The sequence below is a fragment of the Lactuca serriola genome, chromosome 7 (genome assembly GCF_051521515.1).
Source record: "Lactuca serriola cultivar US96UC23 chromosome 7, Lser_US96UC23_V15, whole genome shotgun sequence".
NCBI lineage: Eukaryota > Viridiplantae > Streptophyta > Magnoliopsida > Asterales > Asteraceae > Lactuca > Lactuca serriola.
The window spans coordinates 202,416,076-202,435,267 of record NC_136414.1 but is presented as its reverse complement, the minus strand read 5'-3'; the positions used below and the strand labels follow the sequence as shown (position 1 = coordinate 202,435,267).

The following is a 19,192-nucleotide window of genomic DNA, read 5'->3' as shown; positions in this document are numbered from 1 at the left end:
ACCCAGAACAAAGAATGGCCACGACATGATTTGGGTGGTCGTTGATCGATTCACTAAGAGAGCGCATTTCATAGCAGCCAACGAGAAATGGTCTATGGAAAAGCTTGCGAATTCTTACGTGAAAGAAATTGTGAGGCTTCACGGTGTTCCGCTAACAATTTTGTCAGATCGTGATAGTCATTTCACCTCACGATTTTGGAAAAGTCTACAAGAGGAATTGGGTACCAAGTTGTGTTTAAGTACAGCTTACCATCCGCAGACTGATGGTCACAGCGAACGGACGATACAAACACTTGAAGATATGCTAAGAGCATGTACCTTGGAATTCCTAGGTAATTGGGATGAACATTTACCATTGGTAGAATTTTCCTATAATAATAGTTTTCACTCGAGCATTAAGATGGCACCTTATCAAGCTTTGTACGGACAGAAGTGTCGTACGCCGTCTTGTTGGCTTGAGGCTGGGGAAAAGCAGTTTATGGGACCGTATATAGTCCATCAAACTGCTGAAAAGTTGAAAATAATTAGGGAGAGAATGTTAGCAGCTCAGGATCGTCAAAAGAGCTATGCTGACAAAAAGCGAAGGCCGATGACTTTTGAAGTTGGAGATTCGGTTTTGCTTAAAGTATCGCCATGGAAGGGACTTATAAGATTTGGTAAAAGGGGAAAACTAAGTCCAAGGTTTATTGGACCGTTTAAAGTTCTTCAGAGAATTGGGAACCAAGCTTACAAGCTCGAACTACCAGAGGAACTGAATGGAATTCATAACACTTTTCATGTGTGTTATTTGAGGAAGTTCACGGGAGAAGTTCCCGACATGATACCACTTTCGGAGTTAAGAATCGATGAGAACAAAAGGTTGATTGAAAAACCAAAGGCAATCGTTGACCGAAAGACTAAGAAATTGCGACGTAAGATGGTTGAGTTAGTGCTTGTTCGATGGAAACACGCGAATGGGCCGAATCTCACCTGGGAGACGAAGAGTGACATGATGAGTCGCTATCCGCATTTGTTTGCTGATGTGTGATTTCGGGGACGGAATCATCCTAAGGTGGGGAGAATTGTAACGCCCGTTTTTCTGGGCTTGCCATTTTTAGCATTGTATTAGTCTAGGTTAACCTTTGTAACCCAAATTTGAAATAATAAGAACGTATTATTTGAGTATTATGTGTTTCGTGCTTAATTGCTTAATTATGTGATATGATGAATTAAGAATAAAATGAGCGTCAAAATTTAAGTGTAAAATAAACTTGATATCATTGGATAATGTTGTAGTAGTTGAAACGAGGCTTCCGAATATATATAGAACGCCCAAATCTGACTTCGTATGAGGAAGTTATGATTTTCTGAAGTTTCGACTTGGCAGTATGCAGCCCGAATACTCGATTTGAGATCAAGCGGTTTTTAGCCGAAACAATCTAAACAAGAATCGAAGATCTCGTTGTTAGTAGCGAAACGATGAAAAGTTAGGCGAGAACGGACATCGAACGAAGAAGTTATGAATTTATAAAGAAGTTTTTCTGTCCTGGCCTACTAAAAATAAATAATAAAAATAAAGTCAAAATTAGTCGACGAAGTCTAAACGAAAGTTGTAGAGCGTAGTCTCACCTACGCGTGGATATAAAGAATGTCGAAAACGGAGTTCGTATGGTGAAGATATGAATTTTTGAAGTTTATTAAATATTTAATAATTAATTTTAATTCTAAATGTTGGTATTATCCGAAGAGGAGTCACCGGACTCATCCGAAGTACGCCCAGCGTACTGGTGTACGCCCAACGTACCACTCGAGTGTTCTAAGTTCGTATGCGATGACGTAGAGGAGCCGATGACGGAAGGGATGACGGAAACCGAGGCATTATGCCCTGCGTACCCCGAAGTTACGCCCAGCGTAACCCCGAGGATCAGACCCTATAAAAGGGGATGCGAATCCAGCTTCTTCCTTTTACAAACCCTTCCTTTTTCTCTCATCTTTTTTCCTCGATTTGCGTGCCGTTTATACCCCGAAGCCCCGGTAATATTCCCGAGCCCCGAAGCAAGATCCAAAGCCCTGAGGATCCCGAAGAGTGTTATTCCCGAGCCGAAGCTCTGCCCGCGAGGAGCCCGGTTTTTGTGAAGATCTTCCAGATCTACGGAGAAACACTACTTCTGCAAGCCGTAGTGCTGCCCAATCATCTTCAGATCAAGTGAGTGTGTAGTCATTTTCTTCCAACGCAATGTTATGAAGTATTTTATATAAAATACGTGCTACGTGTATATATTTTGTTGTTATATGTGTGAATGTATATTCACTTTCTTCTATCTCATAGATCTGATTTATTCTCTATGAAATACGTGTTATGTGTGTGTGCCTCATCTGTTATGTGGAATATGTATTGATTAAAGCATGCTATATAGGTTTTTAAACTATGTATAAAAATGTATATTTTTGTCTACTAATATGTTGGGTAGAACATGTGTAGATAGTTGGTGTGTAATAAACAGATGAGAGGCCTCGGTGTTGTTGGTGTTATTCTAGTCATTCAGCAGAGTATGGATGACGACCACGGACTATTCTAGACTGTCCTGTGGAACGCTAGCAGGCTCATAACCTGTAGGTGTTGTGAACGACGTGTTCACCGGTGTACTCTATCCCCCTCATGGTTGCCTTTAGGATATTTATTGCTAAGGAAGCCCTTTTGTAGTAATGTCCGTCCCGATGAAAAATCCTAGATTAGGTCCCTTATAATAGATGTTGTTTTAGGGACGTAAAGTGAGGATAACGGGAATGGGTAATCGGGTTTATTGTTGATTGTTAAATTAAATATTTATTGTGGGTTGAAAACCCTATATGCTCACCAGGCTCCCAAGCCTGACCCACTCAGTTTATTTGTATTACAGGAAGTGGCGCAAGAGCTTAAGATGGACGAATCATCAAGTTGTTTTGTTTACAAGTCTGTATATGTATATATTGTTGAATGACTTGTAATGTTATCGTTTATGCTTTATGATCTGTATCGGAACATGACATCCCAACTTTTGATTATGAAATGAAATCATATTTCTTTGTGAAATGTTTTGATAAATATCTATTTTATCATGTTTTTTTTTTGGGAACAAATTCCGCATCTCTTTTAAAAATCAAAAGAATTTACTCTGAAATTGTTTAAAAAGCATAAATGAAAACGGTCTTTTCTGGCCGAGATTTTGGGGATGTCACACCTAGGGTAATCACCAACCCACTCTCCGCCGTCAGCTGCATAAGAAGTCCCCACTTTCTTCCCCTAACTAGCTCGCGAATACTATTACATATCACTTAGACTAGATAATTCTTCGAATGAGAGATCCTACCCTATAACGGATGGACTCAAACGAGAGTTGCGGAATAGAGCTAGACCTAACCTTCTGAAATTATTTAGTCCTTGCAATATGTAACTTAACATACTCGTTTACTAGTTAGTGAAAGACAACTAGAACTCCTAAAAGCACAAAGTAAGCAACATTCGAGCATCGAGTACATAATCAAGCATATACCACTATGGCTATCATATTGACTAATCTGCACTAGCATACAATGCTAAGCTCATACTATCAGGAATAACCTAACCAGGCTATCCTACTGTTGTCTACTCAATACTGGCATGTAATTCTCATAAAGTTGAAACACATATAACAGGCACATAAGGCATCCTCCTAGATCCTTAGTCCTGTTCTAGCATGCTGTTCTAATGAAACTGAAACTGATAATCATAACATAAACTTGTATGGGTAATTTGGGAGTACTTACTTGAGCTCGGCTGATCGCATGCACCACACCCCCTTTTTAAGAAAACTCTTTTTCTTTCTGAGTTCTTTTCAAAATTTCTTTTCGAAAACGTTTCTCTTTTAAAAATCTTTCACCATTTCCTTAGTTTGAGTTCAGACACACTCGAAAGTATGCCTGAATCCCTCAAACCAAGGCTCTGATACCAACTTGTAACGACCCAAAACACGACCCAAAAATTTTTGTTTTAATATTACTAAAAATCACATCATCCAATGTCATATATAACAAGAACCATGGAATGAGTACTCAAAAGTCATAGTAACCATGTCAAAACAAAACTGTATCAATCATAACAAAATGTCTGAATAAAACTCCCAGGATAAAACTGAAGTTGTGGTGGGTGCGATGCCATCAACCCGAACTCTTCCCTTTGCTAGCAGAAGTATCTGAAACCAAAACTGAAACTGTAAGCACGAAGCTTAGTGAGCTCCCCCATACTACCACATACCATACAACAACATATAAACACATATTGGGCCTTGCCCACTGCATCGGACCGAAGTCCGGAAACTGCATCGGACCGGAGTCCGGAACTAGCTAGGGTCTTGCCCTCTGCATCGGACCAAAGTCTGGAACTAACCAGGGCCTTGCCCTCTGCATCGGACCGATGTCCGGAAACTGCATCGGACCGAAGTCCGGAACGAACCAGGTCCTTGCCCTCTGCATCGGAACGAAGTCTGGAAACTGACTGAGCATTGCATAATCATACCTACTAGCATAAACACATATACTGCATACTGCATCGGACCCAAGTCCGGAACACATAACACAAAGACATGCTTGAATCACAAAGACATCAAGCACACTGAACTACTGCATCAGACCGAAGTTCGGAACTACTGCTAACTAGACAGGCCGGCATTGTGGTCGTAGACCCGTTCCTACTGGAAGGACACTCACCTCGTAACGCTGGCTGTTGAGATGCTAAATCTGAAACTACCTAATTGCTGCTTCGGAACTTCCCGGCTACAAATCTCATAAACACTAAACCAAATACTGATAACTAATCTTAGGGTAAAATGACTATTTACCCCTAATAAAGTCAACTTCCTAGTCAAAGTCAACTTCCAGTTGACTGAACTCGCCAAGTTGGGCCGCCAACTCATCGAGTCCTTATTATCCAGTCTAATCCTCTACCCTCTTCTACTCGTCGAGTTTGGAAAAGACTCGACGATTTCATCTTCGATGCAACATCGAGTCTAACTACATCCGACTCGCCGAGTTGTATGAACACTCGTCGAGTTCTCCTTCATCATATGAACACGTCCAGTCTGTGACTCGCCGAGTCGTATGAACAACTCGTCGAGTCTGAAGAACAACTCGCCGAGTCTGAAGAACAACTCGCCGAGTCCCAAGCATGCTATTATTATACAGTCGATTCTAATCGATTTCAGTGCTCCCAAATCATAGATCTGAGCTTCTAAGACTGGTTTTACACGTAAAGTTTCCAACTTTACGTGCATGCACAAGAGTATAAGGCTAAAATACCCAAAATCATCAAATACTAAGCACTTAGGGTTTGGAACAAGGCCATAATTGCATAAAGGTGGCTATAATGAGCTCCTGGAGTTCAACAACGTCCAGATCTAAGGTTTCCATCCAAAGGAGAGTCCATATCTCAAGTTTTGAATTATATAAGGATCCAAAAGAGACATAACAAGCATAAAAGAGGGTTTAATGGAGGAATACACAAGGTAATAACTTTATTAATTGAATGAGAAACAGATGGAAGCTAACTCTTGGATCTCCTTTCGCTTCTATGGACCTTCTTTCCTTCTTTCTCTTCCAAAGCTTCCAAACTAACACAAACACACTCAAGCTCAACAATGAGAGCTAAGGTTTACATGGGAAATGCTCTAAAGGTGCTGGAGGCTGGGGTGGGAGGCTATAATGACGTTTAAATAGGGTACAAACCCTTGAAATTAGGACTTCATCCAGACAGGCAGACTTGTCGAGTCCCAACATATGGACTCGCCGAGTAGCCAACTTAAATCGCGAGCTCATTCCACTTCTACTCGACGAGTCGGGCTACAGACTCGTCGAGTACCCCTTAAGAAATGGAGATACTTTAATTAAATTTACATACCAGAACCGGGGCAATACATTTGGTCAATGACTATGTTGCTAGTGGGAACCTCAAGTTATCAGAAGTTGAGTAGTCAGTTGGGTGATAAGTGAAACGGATTAGTGTTAGGGGTGTCAAACCCAACAAATAAAAGGGGTACGATATACTCCTAAGTAACACTACTCTATTGCACTAGAAAGTAGTACAAGGCAAGTATGGTCGATCCACAGAGACACGGGACAATCAGTCTATACCCTTTTTGCGTAAGGTACTTGTTCACAAAAGATGAAAGAAAAAGGGGGATTTGATTGCAATGATTAGACAAATAAAGTAAAATCACAAGTAATTGGCTGAATGAGTAAATTAAATTCTGATATTATAAAGACTCCAACTTCATGTATGACACTTCAACAATGTGAATCCAAGATGACAAGACCTTTGTTTCATTCTATCTAAGTTGGTACTTGAAAAGGTTAACAAGCTCTAACACTTTCCATTCACCACAATAATTAACCAAAACAAGCTCTTTGATTAATCCTAACCTTACTAACCTAATCTAAACAAGCTCTTCGAATTAGATTGAAAGATTGCATGAAGCTTTATGTGAATGTTCCCAACAACACCCAATACTCCTCATAAGCTCGGGAGTGTAAAAGTGTATGAATAAGATTTACACTAAATTCATTCAGTAGATGTCAATTTAATGCTTGTTACTTGTTCAATTTCACAAAACAATTACGGATTTTGTAAAAGAGATAACTGGAATGACCTAACCCTAATTCAAATGGCCAATAAGAATCACAATTAGAATCAAACATTCGATTGAAGCAAAATCAAATTCATTAGATAGAAAGTAAGAACAAACATCATGTCATATGATTAGATTCACAACTAGAAAGTCAAAACATGAGTTGGAGAAATTAGAGTTCTAGCCACACATGACTAGAACAAAACCAGAAATCTAGAAGATGAATTCAACAATTAAAATGCTTACAAATACGAAATCAAAATGTTTCCAAATGCTTAACGGACAATCCTTGCTAAAAACTTCAACTCCTTCTCCTCAAAAATGCTTTTTTTTTTCTGCTCTGCTCCAAAAAATGACCTCATTCCCGAAATAAGAAAAGAGGAAAAACTGCCAAAAAGACAGTTTTTTTAAGTCGAACACGCCCCGTGTCGATATAGAGCAAATAAACACGGGCCGTGTTGAGTGTAAGTACGATGCCCAAAAATGCCCAGATAGCCCAACACGCCCCGTGTCCATATAGGCTAAATGAGGACGGGTCGTGTTCATCGAATTCAGATGATAAATGTTTGATAGCCAAACACGCCCCGTGTTGGATTCTAGGGCAAACCCAACACGCCCCGTGTTGCCCTCTAGATGCTCGTCCAAACTTGATTTTTTCTAATTCTTCCGATTCTCGTCCAATCGTCCCGCAATCTTCATCAACGCTCCCTAGCACCTCCAAAAGCGCGCTCCAACCCCCGGTTCACCTGAAATTGACATGAAAGAGTGCAAATAAGGTTGTTCAAGAAATTAACCTAGATATGCTAAAATGCAATAAAAACAACGAAATTATTTTAAGGATATACATAGAAAAAGGGCTAAAAGTTGTGCAAAAAGGGTGCACAAAATGCACCCAACAGATCTCCCCAAGCTTAGACCTTTCTTGTCCTCAAGAAAGATCAAGAAATAGACGAAACGGGACGATTTCTGGATGACAAAAAGGAACTTAGAATGAAAAGGGTGTGAAGGATCCTAAAGGCTAACAATAAATGCATGCAATGTAATGCCATGAAAATTTAAGGTATATACAAAATGCACTTGAGAAACAAAATGAAGCAAAAGAAAAAGAAGATTAAGAACAAACACAAAATATGTACTTTTGTAACTAAATAAAGGTACGATCAGACTTTACATCAATGAGGCTTCGATCATTGATACCTTGGCAACCATCCTGTTTCCTTCCACATATCATAGACTCTCAATGTGAGGAAGACCCGAAACGGTGTAACCCAATAATCCAACCAAAGTTTTATTTAATCTTTATACCTTACTAAGCTTTATGGGCGAAAATAACAGAGTCCGGATCTCATGTCCTTAAGACTAGATGGCCAAGAATCAGAATCGACGCATCCTTAAGAACCCGTCACGGCGAATCAGCTTTCGCTGAAACAGTGAGCCCACCCGAAGGGGCCCAGCTCCTATGCTTTCACTTTTTCGAGAGCCATAAGTATCATATCACACAGTTCTTCATTCACCAGATTTGACTTGAATTGGCTTTTGATTTGATTGAACTTTGATTTGTACTTCGTTTTGAACTTGGATTCTTCAATCTTCATTTTTGGAATTTCTTTAGATTTCTTCGTTTTCGCATTTGAGAGTCTGCTTAGGGTACTAGATATGACAGTTGTACCCTTCCTTCTTTCTTGACTGTGTGGGTCTGATACTTAAGCTCTCTGTTACCGCGAGGGTAACGCGTGTCAACAAATAGGTCCGTGTTCTGTGGGTTCAGAGTTGCCGATAAAGATTCTTTTTAAACATTCAAAAGCAAATCATCCTAAAGCTGTTATTACTGCCCAAAAAACGTTTCAATATAAATTCTTTTTATTATCTAAGGCTAGGGTCTCGAATTACAGTGTTTGGGTCCCCTAATTATGACAGCTGATTCTATGCTTCCGGTAACAATCCGGTTTTGCTTCGGTATTTTTTTTCATTTCATGGAGCAATTGTATGTAAAGAGTGTCATCATCTCGTACTTTTTTTTTTGAAAAATGCATGCATGAATATGAAATGAACCTAGTGTACAACTATACCCCTCCCCAAGCTTGAATATAAGCATCGTCCTCGATGCTCGGAGAGGGGGGAACAACCTAAAACGGAGGTGGAGGAGGGGGATAGTAGTTGGGGTTGCGGGTCCAAGCCCAGAAGTCCTCCTCCTTTTTGCGTTGATGCTCCTGATCCCGAGTGTACTGAGTGGTGAAGGTGGAAAAATTATGGGTCAGGCTTGCAAGATCTTGCTGGTAGGTGTCGAGGCGGGTATGGATTGACTAGAATGCATCCATATACTGCTGATGATAAGGTGGGGATGCAGCAAAATGGGATGAGCTGGCACCACTGGTGGGAAAAGCACGGCGAGGCTCCTCTTCCTCCTCATCATCATCACCATCTTTCGCGTTGTCTTCACTTTGCTCATCTACCTCGGTGGAGTATGAGTGCGGGAAGATGTATGGAATGATTTGCCAATCGGTCATGTGAATGGGATCTCGGAAAGCAAGAATGCCTTTATTTTCTGGTGTGATGAGGAGCTTTGGATCAAGATTTTGACCCACGGTCCAATGGTGTGTGCAATCGCTTGCCGAACGGAAAAGTCGCATGGACTCAAGGACAGTAATGGTGAGATAAGGCTCACCCGGCAGTGGCTGATGGGGACCGGGGTATGGGGCTCGGACTTGGGCGCTCTTGGCGAGCAGACTGACAATACCCCCGCAAACAAGTTTTCCCGATCGGGATGCGCTCAGGCGAATGAGCTTGTGGCACACAAATCGACCATAATGAGGAATGAGGTTTTTCTCGGGATGGGTCATTGCATAGAGGATTTTGAGTTCTAGCGCGCTGATGGTGCTTTGCTCCTCTCTAGGGGCGACGAGTGAAGCAATGATTCTATGGGCCACCTTCATCACGGGATGGATAAGTGATGAGGCTTTGGCAGCGCTAGAGACATATGGGTGTTGTCGGGTGAGTTGAGTCCACCATTGTGAGTCAAAGAATCCTTGAATTGGGTCGGTGGGGCCAAATGTGTTTTCCGTTGGGGCCCCCACAATGGCATTGATTTGATCTAAAGAGATCTCATAGTCTTGATTCATTAGACGGAAGTAGAGAATCCCATGGTCCAAAAAAACGGAGGATAGAAACTCAGTTTTTGGGACTTTATAGCTCAATTCATGGACCCTCAACAAGCCGTGCCACCCTATATTGCGGAACATGGTTTTGACTTGGTTGTAAACGTGCAACTCTTTTAGGGATGGAGCATGCGCAAATTTTTGGATGGCATGACCCCGTTTAAGGAATGACTCAAGTTTGCCCTGTTGAATTGGGCCAAGACATACGACACCGCAATGAGACGGGTCGATTGGGGGTGTTGGGGACCTAGGTGGAGGTAATGGGGATCTAGATGGAGGTGATGGAGATCTAGGCTTCTGATGGCGGGCGGATGATTTGGTATGTCTTGGTCTTTTGGAATATGTAGCTTCCATAGTCTAGTTTGGGACAATTTTAAAAGTCAATGGGTCAAAATGTCAAAAAGTCAACTGTTCATGGGTCCAATCAACTTTGAACTTGGCCACCAAAATTTCGCGGGAAATTTGGTTTTTAAAGATTTCCTACTAAGAATCAAGTCCAAATAGATCACAATTTCAAGTACTTTGACTCAAGAACACGAAATCCAAAAGTTAGGAGTTGGAAAGAATTTACCGAATCGTGTGTTGGATTGTGTTGTTCTTGATGGAAAAGATCTTCCTTAACCTCCCCAAGCTTGCCCCTTTCAAGATTGAGACACTAAAACACCAAAATCAAGTGAGAATTTTCGGATCTAGGGTTTGTCAAAACCCCCAAATCCACGATTAAAATGCAAGAAAATGGTGTTTAAGATGGAGAAGATGAAGGGTAGATGATGAAAATCAAACCTTTTTGTAGATGAAAGCCAAAATCTTGAAGAGATTGAAAGGTTTTTTTTATGAAAATTGGACCTAGGGTTTTTGTTGGGAGAGAGGGGCTGTTAGAAAGTGAAAGTGGGGATAAATGAGGCTAAATCCCGATTTTTTTCTTTAAAAAGGAGGGTAACTGCTGCGCGGACATGCCCCGTGTCGCCCTAGGCTAAATCAACACGCCCCGTGTTGGGGGTTCTATGTTGAGTTAAAGACGAACACGACCCGTGTTAGGTCAAGGCCAAAACCTCACACGACCCGTGTTGGTCTCTGTAAGACTTTGGGAGTTTTTCTGCATGGACACGACCCGTGTCATTTGCAGGCTAAAATGAGACACGACCCATGTTGGTCTCTGGAAGAATTTGGGACTTTTTTGCATGGACACGACCCGTGTCAATTGTAGGCCAAAATTAGACACGGCCCGTGTTGGTCCCTGGATGCTAATCCCCACTTTTTGAATTTGAAAATTTCCCTCTCTTGGAAATGAAATACTTTTCCACCCAAGGCCCGTTCTTTTGGTTTGAAAACAATGACAAAACACATTTGGAACATTAAAAACGATAAGAATGCAAAGAACGAATTGTTTTAACGAAAAATGACGAAAATACCCCCGAGTTGCCTCCCGGTTAGCTGCCCTTGTTTTAGGTCGTTGGCTTGACTTTGTCCCCGCATATGCTTCGTTCTAAGTATGTGGGTCTCTCCAACACATCAATCTTCTTGCCACCTCCTTCAATGGAACCTTCAACCTTCCTTTGGCTTTCTTTTTGTGCACAGACCAAAAAGGACTTAAACCTTTAATATCAGAGATTGTCCACTTAGTACTTTTTTGGTATTTGTTCACCAGGGTTATCAACTCATTCTTTTCCTTCTTTGATAGTTTATTTGAGTTGATGACCGGCTGAGTGTTCTCCTTCTCGACATGTATATTCTTTAAGGGGTCTGGTGGAGTTTTTGCTCCCGGATCTTGTGTTTGTTCCACCGGTGGAAGGAGTTTGGCTTCGGTAGTAGGTAATTCTACTTCTCTTCCAGCAATCCGTATGTGCTTATCATCCTTGAACTTCAAAATCTCCAGCACCTCCTCGTTTATACCGCACTCCTTTGCAAGTTCTTTGGCCTTTTCCCTGTCTAATTTTTGTGACAAGACTAACTCCATAAAATCATGGTTAGTCGACTGTAAGCTCTTTTCAGCCAATGGCTGGATCATATTCACAAAATTCACAGATTTAACATCAGAAGGAACCTTTTTTGCTTCATAAACATTGAAGTTGATAACTTCACCATCAAATTCCATACTTAAAGTTCCATTGTAGACATCAATTTTTGTTTTAGAAGTTTTAAGGAAGGTCTACCCAAAAGTATGGAACTTGAACTTGGAGAGTCATCATCTCCCATATCTAAGACATAAAAATCAGCCGGGAAAACAAATTCATCAACTTGCACTAACACGTCCTCCAATACACCTTTTGGATGTACCAAAGACCGCTCTGCAAGTTGGATGATCACACCGGTTTTGCTCAATGTTCCTACACCAATTGATTTGAAAAGAGAATATGGTAGGACATTTACGGATGCACCTAGCTCAATCATAGCTCGAGGCACATAAAGATTCCCAAATTTGCAAGGCACAGTAAAGACACCGGGATCCTTGCACTTCGGGGGCATCCTCTTTTGCAACACCGCGGATACATGCTCCCCAACTGTTACTACTTGATTTCCTTTTAATTTATTTTTAGATACACAAAGATCCTTAAGGAACCTTGCATATCTAGGTACCTGCTTGATGGCCTCGAGGAGTGGAATGTTGATATGAACTTTCTGGAACATTTTCATAATCTCACTCTCTTCCCGTTCTTTCTTCATGCTCTTTAATCGTTCGGGAAATGGAGCAGGTGTGGCCTTAGACTCATTGATAAAGGGCTTCTTTTCGATTGTTTTATCTTCCTTCTTCTCTTCTTTGGTTGCCTCTTCGACCACTATTTCTTCTTCCTTTTGATCAACCGACACTTTTGGACCATCATAGCTCTTTCCGCCTCTCAATGTGATGGCACACACATTGTGCCTTGGGTTTGTTTCAGTTTGTGCAGCTAACTTTCCTTGAGATTCTAATTTGCTTACAAAAGTGGCAAGCTATGAAACTTGTTTCTCTAAGTTCTTTATGCTTGCTTTTGTCTCTTGTTGGAAAGCTTGTGTACTAGTTGCCAAACTCTTCACTATGTCCTCTAAGGACGTACTTGATGAACCCGATTGTTGAGGAGAGTGTTGTGGTTGCCTTAGCTGGAAGTTTTGTGGTGGAAAAGGTGGTCTTTGCTGGTATTGATGTGGTTGACTTGGTTGATAATTTGCCTGTTGATGTCCTCCCCAACCTTGATTGTTACTCCATCTTTGATCACCCCGTGGCTGCTCATATCCCCTTTGATTAGACCCAAGAAAACCTCCCATGGCTTTTGCTTCTTCATAATCTTCCTCTTGAAGCTGAGGGCACATGTCGGTTGGATGCCCCACTTGAGTACAAATACCGCATGGGCGGGGTGTGGGCTGCACACCTTTGTCTTTGGCTAGCATCATGAATACTTTTGTGAGCTCGGACAATTGAGCTTCAATCTGAGGAGTTTGAACTTCTTTTACACCCCGGGGTGCATCCGTGTACCATTCTTCATCATGGCTTGAATGTTTGGAATCTTCAGCCATGTTCTTGATTAGATTGCGGATTTCAGTAGGAGTCTTGTCGGGTAAAGATCTGCCACTGGAGGCATTAAGAAGCCTTCTTTCCATTGGAGTCATTCCTTCAATGAAATATTGGAGGAGCTGGTATTCGGTAATTCCATGCTTTGGGCATCGAGCACAAAGTTTCTTGAATCGATCCCAATATGTGTGAAAAGCTTCTCTCTTGTGCTGCTTGATTCCAATGATTTCCCTCCGTAGGGCGGAAGCTTTCATCTCGGGAAAATACTTGTCCAAGAACAATCTCGCAAGGTCTACGCAAGTAGTCACCGTCCCTGGTGGAAGGTCATAGAGCCAGTCTTTGGCGGCGTCTTGCACTGCAAAGGGGAATGCCCTAAGCTTAATCTGATCCTCCGTGACATTGTGTGGTTTCATACCCACACATACTACATGGAACTCGGTGAGGAACTTGTGAGGATCTTCGTTCTCCAATCCTCTAAAAGTTGGGAGTAAGTGGATAAGCCCGGATTTTAGTTCCAAGTTGGTGGCGGCTGGGTATGTGATGCAAAGAGGTTGTTGAGTCACCTCTTGTCTTGACCATTGACGGAGAGTTTGTTCGGGTGGTGGGTTTGGAGGACCTTGATTCCCTCCAGGGTTATGTGCCATGGCTTGAGAATTGGTTGTGGTTTTTGTAGGTGAACTGTTTAGGATATTATGAATAGGTGAAGAGGGTGGAGTGGTATTTATGGGTGAGGTTGTTTGTGGTGAGAGTAATGGGCTGTCTGTTTCTGATGCGGATACACTTGAGAGGGGTATGTCCTCCCAAATGTTGATGACCGGGGGATTGGATGATGAAGAAGTACCGGAAACCGGTTGCCTCTTACGAAGCTTGGCTTGCTTCCTTAACTTCTTTGCAGTCTTCTCTATCTCCGAATCAATTGGCAATGGTGTACCTGTACGAAAAGATCTAGGCATAAACAATTAGTAACACCGTTTCCTCAGCAACGACGCCAATTTTTTAGGGGTGTCAAACCCAACAAATAAAAGGGGTACGATATACTCCTAAGTAACACTACTCTATTGCACTAGAAAGTAGTACAAGGCAAGTATGGTCGATCCACAGAGACACGGGACAATCAGTCTATACCCTTTTTGCGTAAGGTACTTGTTCACAAAAGATGAAAGAAAAAGGGGGATTTGATTGCAATGATTAGACAAATAAAGTAAAATCACAAGTAATTGGCTGAATGAGTAAATTAAATTCTGATATTATAAAGACTCCAACTTCATGTATGACACTTCAACAATGTGAATCCAAGATGACAAGACCTTTGTTTCATTCTATCTAAGTTGGTACTTGAAAAGGTTAACAAGCTCTAACACTTTCCATTCACCACAATAATTAACCAAAACAAGCTCTTTGATTAATCCTAACCTTACTAACCTAATCTAAACAAGCTCTTAGAATTAGATTGAAAGATTGCATGAAGCTTTATGTGAATGTTCCCAACAACACCCAATACTCCTCATAAGCTCGGGAGTGTAAAAGTGTATGAATAAGATTTACACTAAATTCATTCAGTAGATGTCAATTTAATGCTTGTTACTTGTTCAATTTCACAAAACAATTACGGATTTTGTAAAAGAGATAACTGGAATGACCTAACCCTAATTCAAATGGCCAATAAGAATCACAATTAGAATCAAACATTCGATTGAAGCAAAATCAAATTCATTAGATAGAAAGTAAGAACAAACATCATGTCATATGATTAGATTCACAACTAGAAAGTCAAAACATGAGTTGGAGAAATTAGAGTTCTAGCCACACATGACTAGAACAAAACCAGAAATCTAGAAGATGAATTCAACAATTAAAATGCTTACAAATACGAAATCAAAATGTTTCCAAATGCTTAACGGACAATCCTTGCTAAAAACTTCAACTCCTTCTCCTCAAAAATGCTTTTTTTTTTCTGCTCTGCTCCAAAAAATGACCTCATTCCCGAAATAAGAAAAGAGGAAAAACTGCCAAAAAGACAGTTTTTTTAAGTCGAACACGCCCCGTGTCGATATAGAGCAAATAAACACGGGCCGTGTTGAGTGTAAGTACGATGCCCAAAAATGCCCAGATAGCCCAACACGCCCCGTGTCCATATAGGCTAAATGAGGACGGGTCGTGTTCATCGAATTCAGATGATAAATGTTTGATAGCCAAACACGCCCCGTGTTGGATTCTAGGGCAAACCCAACACGCCCCGTGTTGCCCTCTAGATGCTCGTCCAAACTTGATTTTTTCTAATTCTTCCGATTCTCGTCCAATCGTCCCGCAATCTTCATCAACGCTCCCTAGCACCTCCAAAAGCGCGCTCCAACCCCCGGTTCACCTGAAATTGACATGAAAGAGTGCAAATAAGGTTGTTCAAGAAATTAACCTAGATATGCTAAAATGCAATAAAAACAACGAAATTATTTTAAGGATATACATAGAAAAAGGGCTAAAAGTTGTGCAAAAAGGGTGCACAAAATGCACCCAACAGATCTCCCCAAGCTTAGACCTTTCTTGTCCTCAAGAAAGATCAAGAAATAGACGAAACGGGACGATTTCTGGATGACAAAAAGGAACTTAGAATGAAAAGGGTGTGAAGGATCCTAAAGGCTAACAATAAATGCATGCAATGTAATGCCATGAAAATTTAAGGTATATACAAAATGCACTTGAGAAACAAAATGAAGCAAAAGAAAAAGAAGATTAAGAACAAACACAAAATATGTACTTTTGTAACTAAATAAAGGTACGATCAGACTTTACATCAATGAGGCTTCGATCATTGATACCTTGGCAACCATCCTGTTTCCTTCCACATATCATAGACTCTCAATGTGAGGAAGACCCGAAACGGTGTAACCCAATAATCCAACCAAAGTTTTATTTAATCTTTATACCTTACTAAGCTTTATGGGCGAAAATAACAGAGTCCGGATCTCATGTCCTTAAGACTAGATGGCCAAGAATCAGAATCGACGCATCCTTAAGAACCCGTCACGGCGAATCAGCTTTCGCTGAAACAGTGAGCCCACCCGAAGGGGCCCAGCTCCTATGCTTTCACTTTTTCGAGAGCCATAAGTATCATATCACACAGTTCTTCATTCACCAGATTTGACTTGAATTGGCTTTTGATTTGTACTTCGTTTTGAACTTGGATTCTTCAATCTTCATTTTTGGAATTTCTTTAGATTTCTTCGTTTTCGCATTTGAGAGTCTGCTTAGGGTACTAGATATGACAGTTGTACCCTTCCTTCTTTCTTGACTGTGTGGGTCTGATACTTAAGCTCTCTGTTACCGCGAGGGTAACGCGTGTCAACAAATAGGTCCGTGTTCTGTGGGTTCAGAGTTGCCGATAAAGATTCTTTTTAAACATTCAAAAGCAAATCATCCTAAAGCTGTTATTACCGCCCAAAAAACGTTTCAATATAAATTCTTTTTATTATCTAAGGCTAGGGTCTCGAATTACAGTGTTTGGGTCCCCTAATTATGACAGCTGATTCTATGCTTCCGGTAACAATCCGGTTTTGCTTCGGTATTTTTTTTCATTTCATGGAGCAATTGTATGTAAAGAGTGTCATCATCTCGTACTTTTTTTTTTGAAAAATGCATGCATGAATATGAAATGAACCTAGTGTACAACTATACCCCTCCCCAAGCTTGAATATAAGCATCGTCCTCGATGCTCGGAGAGGGGGGAACAACCTAAAACGGAGGTGGAGGAGGGGGATAGTAGTTGGGGTTGCGGGTCCAAGCCCAGAAGTCCTCCTCCTGTTTTAGGTTAATTTGATCTTGTAAAATCAAATAAAACCCCCTTTTAAACTTGTTAATAATTAGGTTAATTTAATAGTAAGTAGATTAATTAGTAACACCGTTCCCTGTGATCGACACCCGACTTACCCAAGCTATATTGTAATCTGACTAGGTACACTGCCTATAAGTGCATAGTTAGTTTAAGTTTGTTAGGTTATAAATATTAAAATTAGTGGGTACTTTCGTGCACATCAAGCATACTAACATTTCGCGGGCTTCAACCGACATCGGATCGTGATCCGGAACATACAACATACAGTGCCCAAGGCTAAACCCTGGGTTTTCCTACTATATACAAACATAATGGGCCGACATTATGGCCTTATACCCATGCACACAGTGAGGAAACTCACCTTGCACTGCTGAAGTACTGCTAATTCCTCTCTGGCTGCTATCTGACAATCCCCGAACTGCTGATCCTTCGGCTCCCCGAGCTACCAATACCCAAAATATCACTTAGTCCAAATCAATAATCCTTCTTAGGGTAAAATGACCATTTTACCCCTAGTCCAGCTTGGTCCATATCTAAGGCCCAAACCATGCTCTAAAAATGGCTCAATGCCAGGTAGGCTTCCCAAGCCCACTAGTGGCCCACTAATGGCCTAATTTGCCAAATTGGGCCCAAACATCTTCTTGGCCCACATTATCTGACTTCTGATGACCCATTAAGGCCTAGAGAACCAAAATCCCATGCATGGACCAAACCGAAGCCCAAAACAAACCAAGCCTATATCTGATGAGTACGTAGGGCGTATTCCTCTGTACACTAAGCATACTAGCTGAAGGTGGTGTACGTTGCGCGTACCTACATGTACGCCAAACGTACTCCTCTGTTAAGCTACTTTTCCCATTAAGTGCTTAATACTCCATTCCAGAAGCTATAATTACATATCCAAGTCCTCTTCGACGTCTTAATCTATAAAGTTGATTAATTGGTGGCTTGCAACCCACCAAATGATCCCAAACTTGAAATATGACAACAAACTCCCATGGAAAGGGCTAGATCTCATTCATGGTGTAATGTCTCAAAAATACAGTCTAAAAATTTCGTTTTAATTTAATAATAAAACCATAGTCATCAAACATCATATAAAAATCATAAACAGTGTATCTCAAAATATCGTAACGATCGTCAAAATATAAGAGTATAAACATCCCAGGCTGAACATATGGTGTGTGCACTGCAATCTTCCCGAGCTCCTCTTTTAAAAACTGAGTACCTGAAACCAAAACTGAAACTCTAAGATCAAAGCTTAGTGAGCTCCCCCAAACTACCACATACCATACAATAACATATAAAGCACCTACTGGGCCTTGCCTACTGCATCGGACCTAATTCCGAACCCTGCATCGGACCGAAGTCTGGACTAACTGGGGCCTTGCCCCCTACATCGGACCAAAGTCCGGACTAACTGAACATAGCATAACATGATCATAGCATATAACATAAGCACATATACTGCATACTGCATCGGACCGAGGTCCGAACTAACTAGCACATAAACATGCCTGAATCATAAAGACATCAAGCATACTGAACTACTGCATCGGACCAAAGTCCAGAACTACTGCTATCTAAACGGGCCGGCATTGTGGCCATAGACCTATTCCTACTGGAAGGAAAACTCACCTGTACTGCTGAACTCTACTGATAATCCTCTGGCTGCTAATCGACTATTCTCTGAAGCGCTGCTCTCCTAGCTCACCGAGCTACTAACACCAAATAATAGAACTTAGCCTCAACTGTCCTCCAGAGGTCAACTAAGTCAACTCTGGTCAAGGTCCTGGTCAAAGTCAACTTTCCAGTTGACCTGACTCACCGAGTTGTTCTACCAACTCGCCGAGTCCATGCCCCTCTATCTCCAAAACAACCCCGACTCCACTCGTCGATTCTGGCAATAACTCGACGGGTTCTCCTTCAACTAACCCTTCGGGACCATCTTCAACTGACACGCCGAGTTCTTCTTCGAACTCGTCGAGTTCATCCTCATCGCATGAAAGTCTAGGCTTTGACTCGCCGAGTTGTATCAACAACTTGTCGAGTTCATCTTCATTACTAAGAAGATTGTCTTGGACTTGTTGAGTTCCTCATTGAA

At 41.3% G+C, this 19,192-nt stretch overlaps 1 protein-coding gene across 1 annotated transcript; it reads right to left on the bottom strand.

The window, feature by feature from the left end:
- Window positions 1-11,869: 11,869 nt before the first annotated feature.
- Window positions 11,870-14,212, bottom strand: LOC145064724 (uncharacterized). The gene is made up of 2 exons (XM_079012105.1): window positions 12,808-14,212; window positions 11,870-12,678 (listed from the first exon to the last, which is right to left on the bottom strand). The coding sequence occupies exons 1-2, from the start codon at window positions 14,210-14,212 to the stop codon at window positions 11,870-11,872; spliced, it is 2,214 nt and encodes a 737-aa protein (XP_078868231.1).
- Between the last annotated feature and the right edge of the window lie 4,980 nt (window positions 14,213-19,192).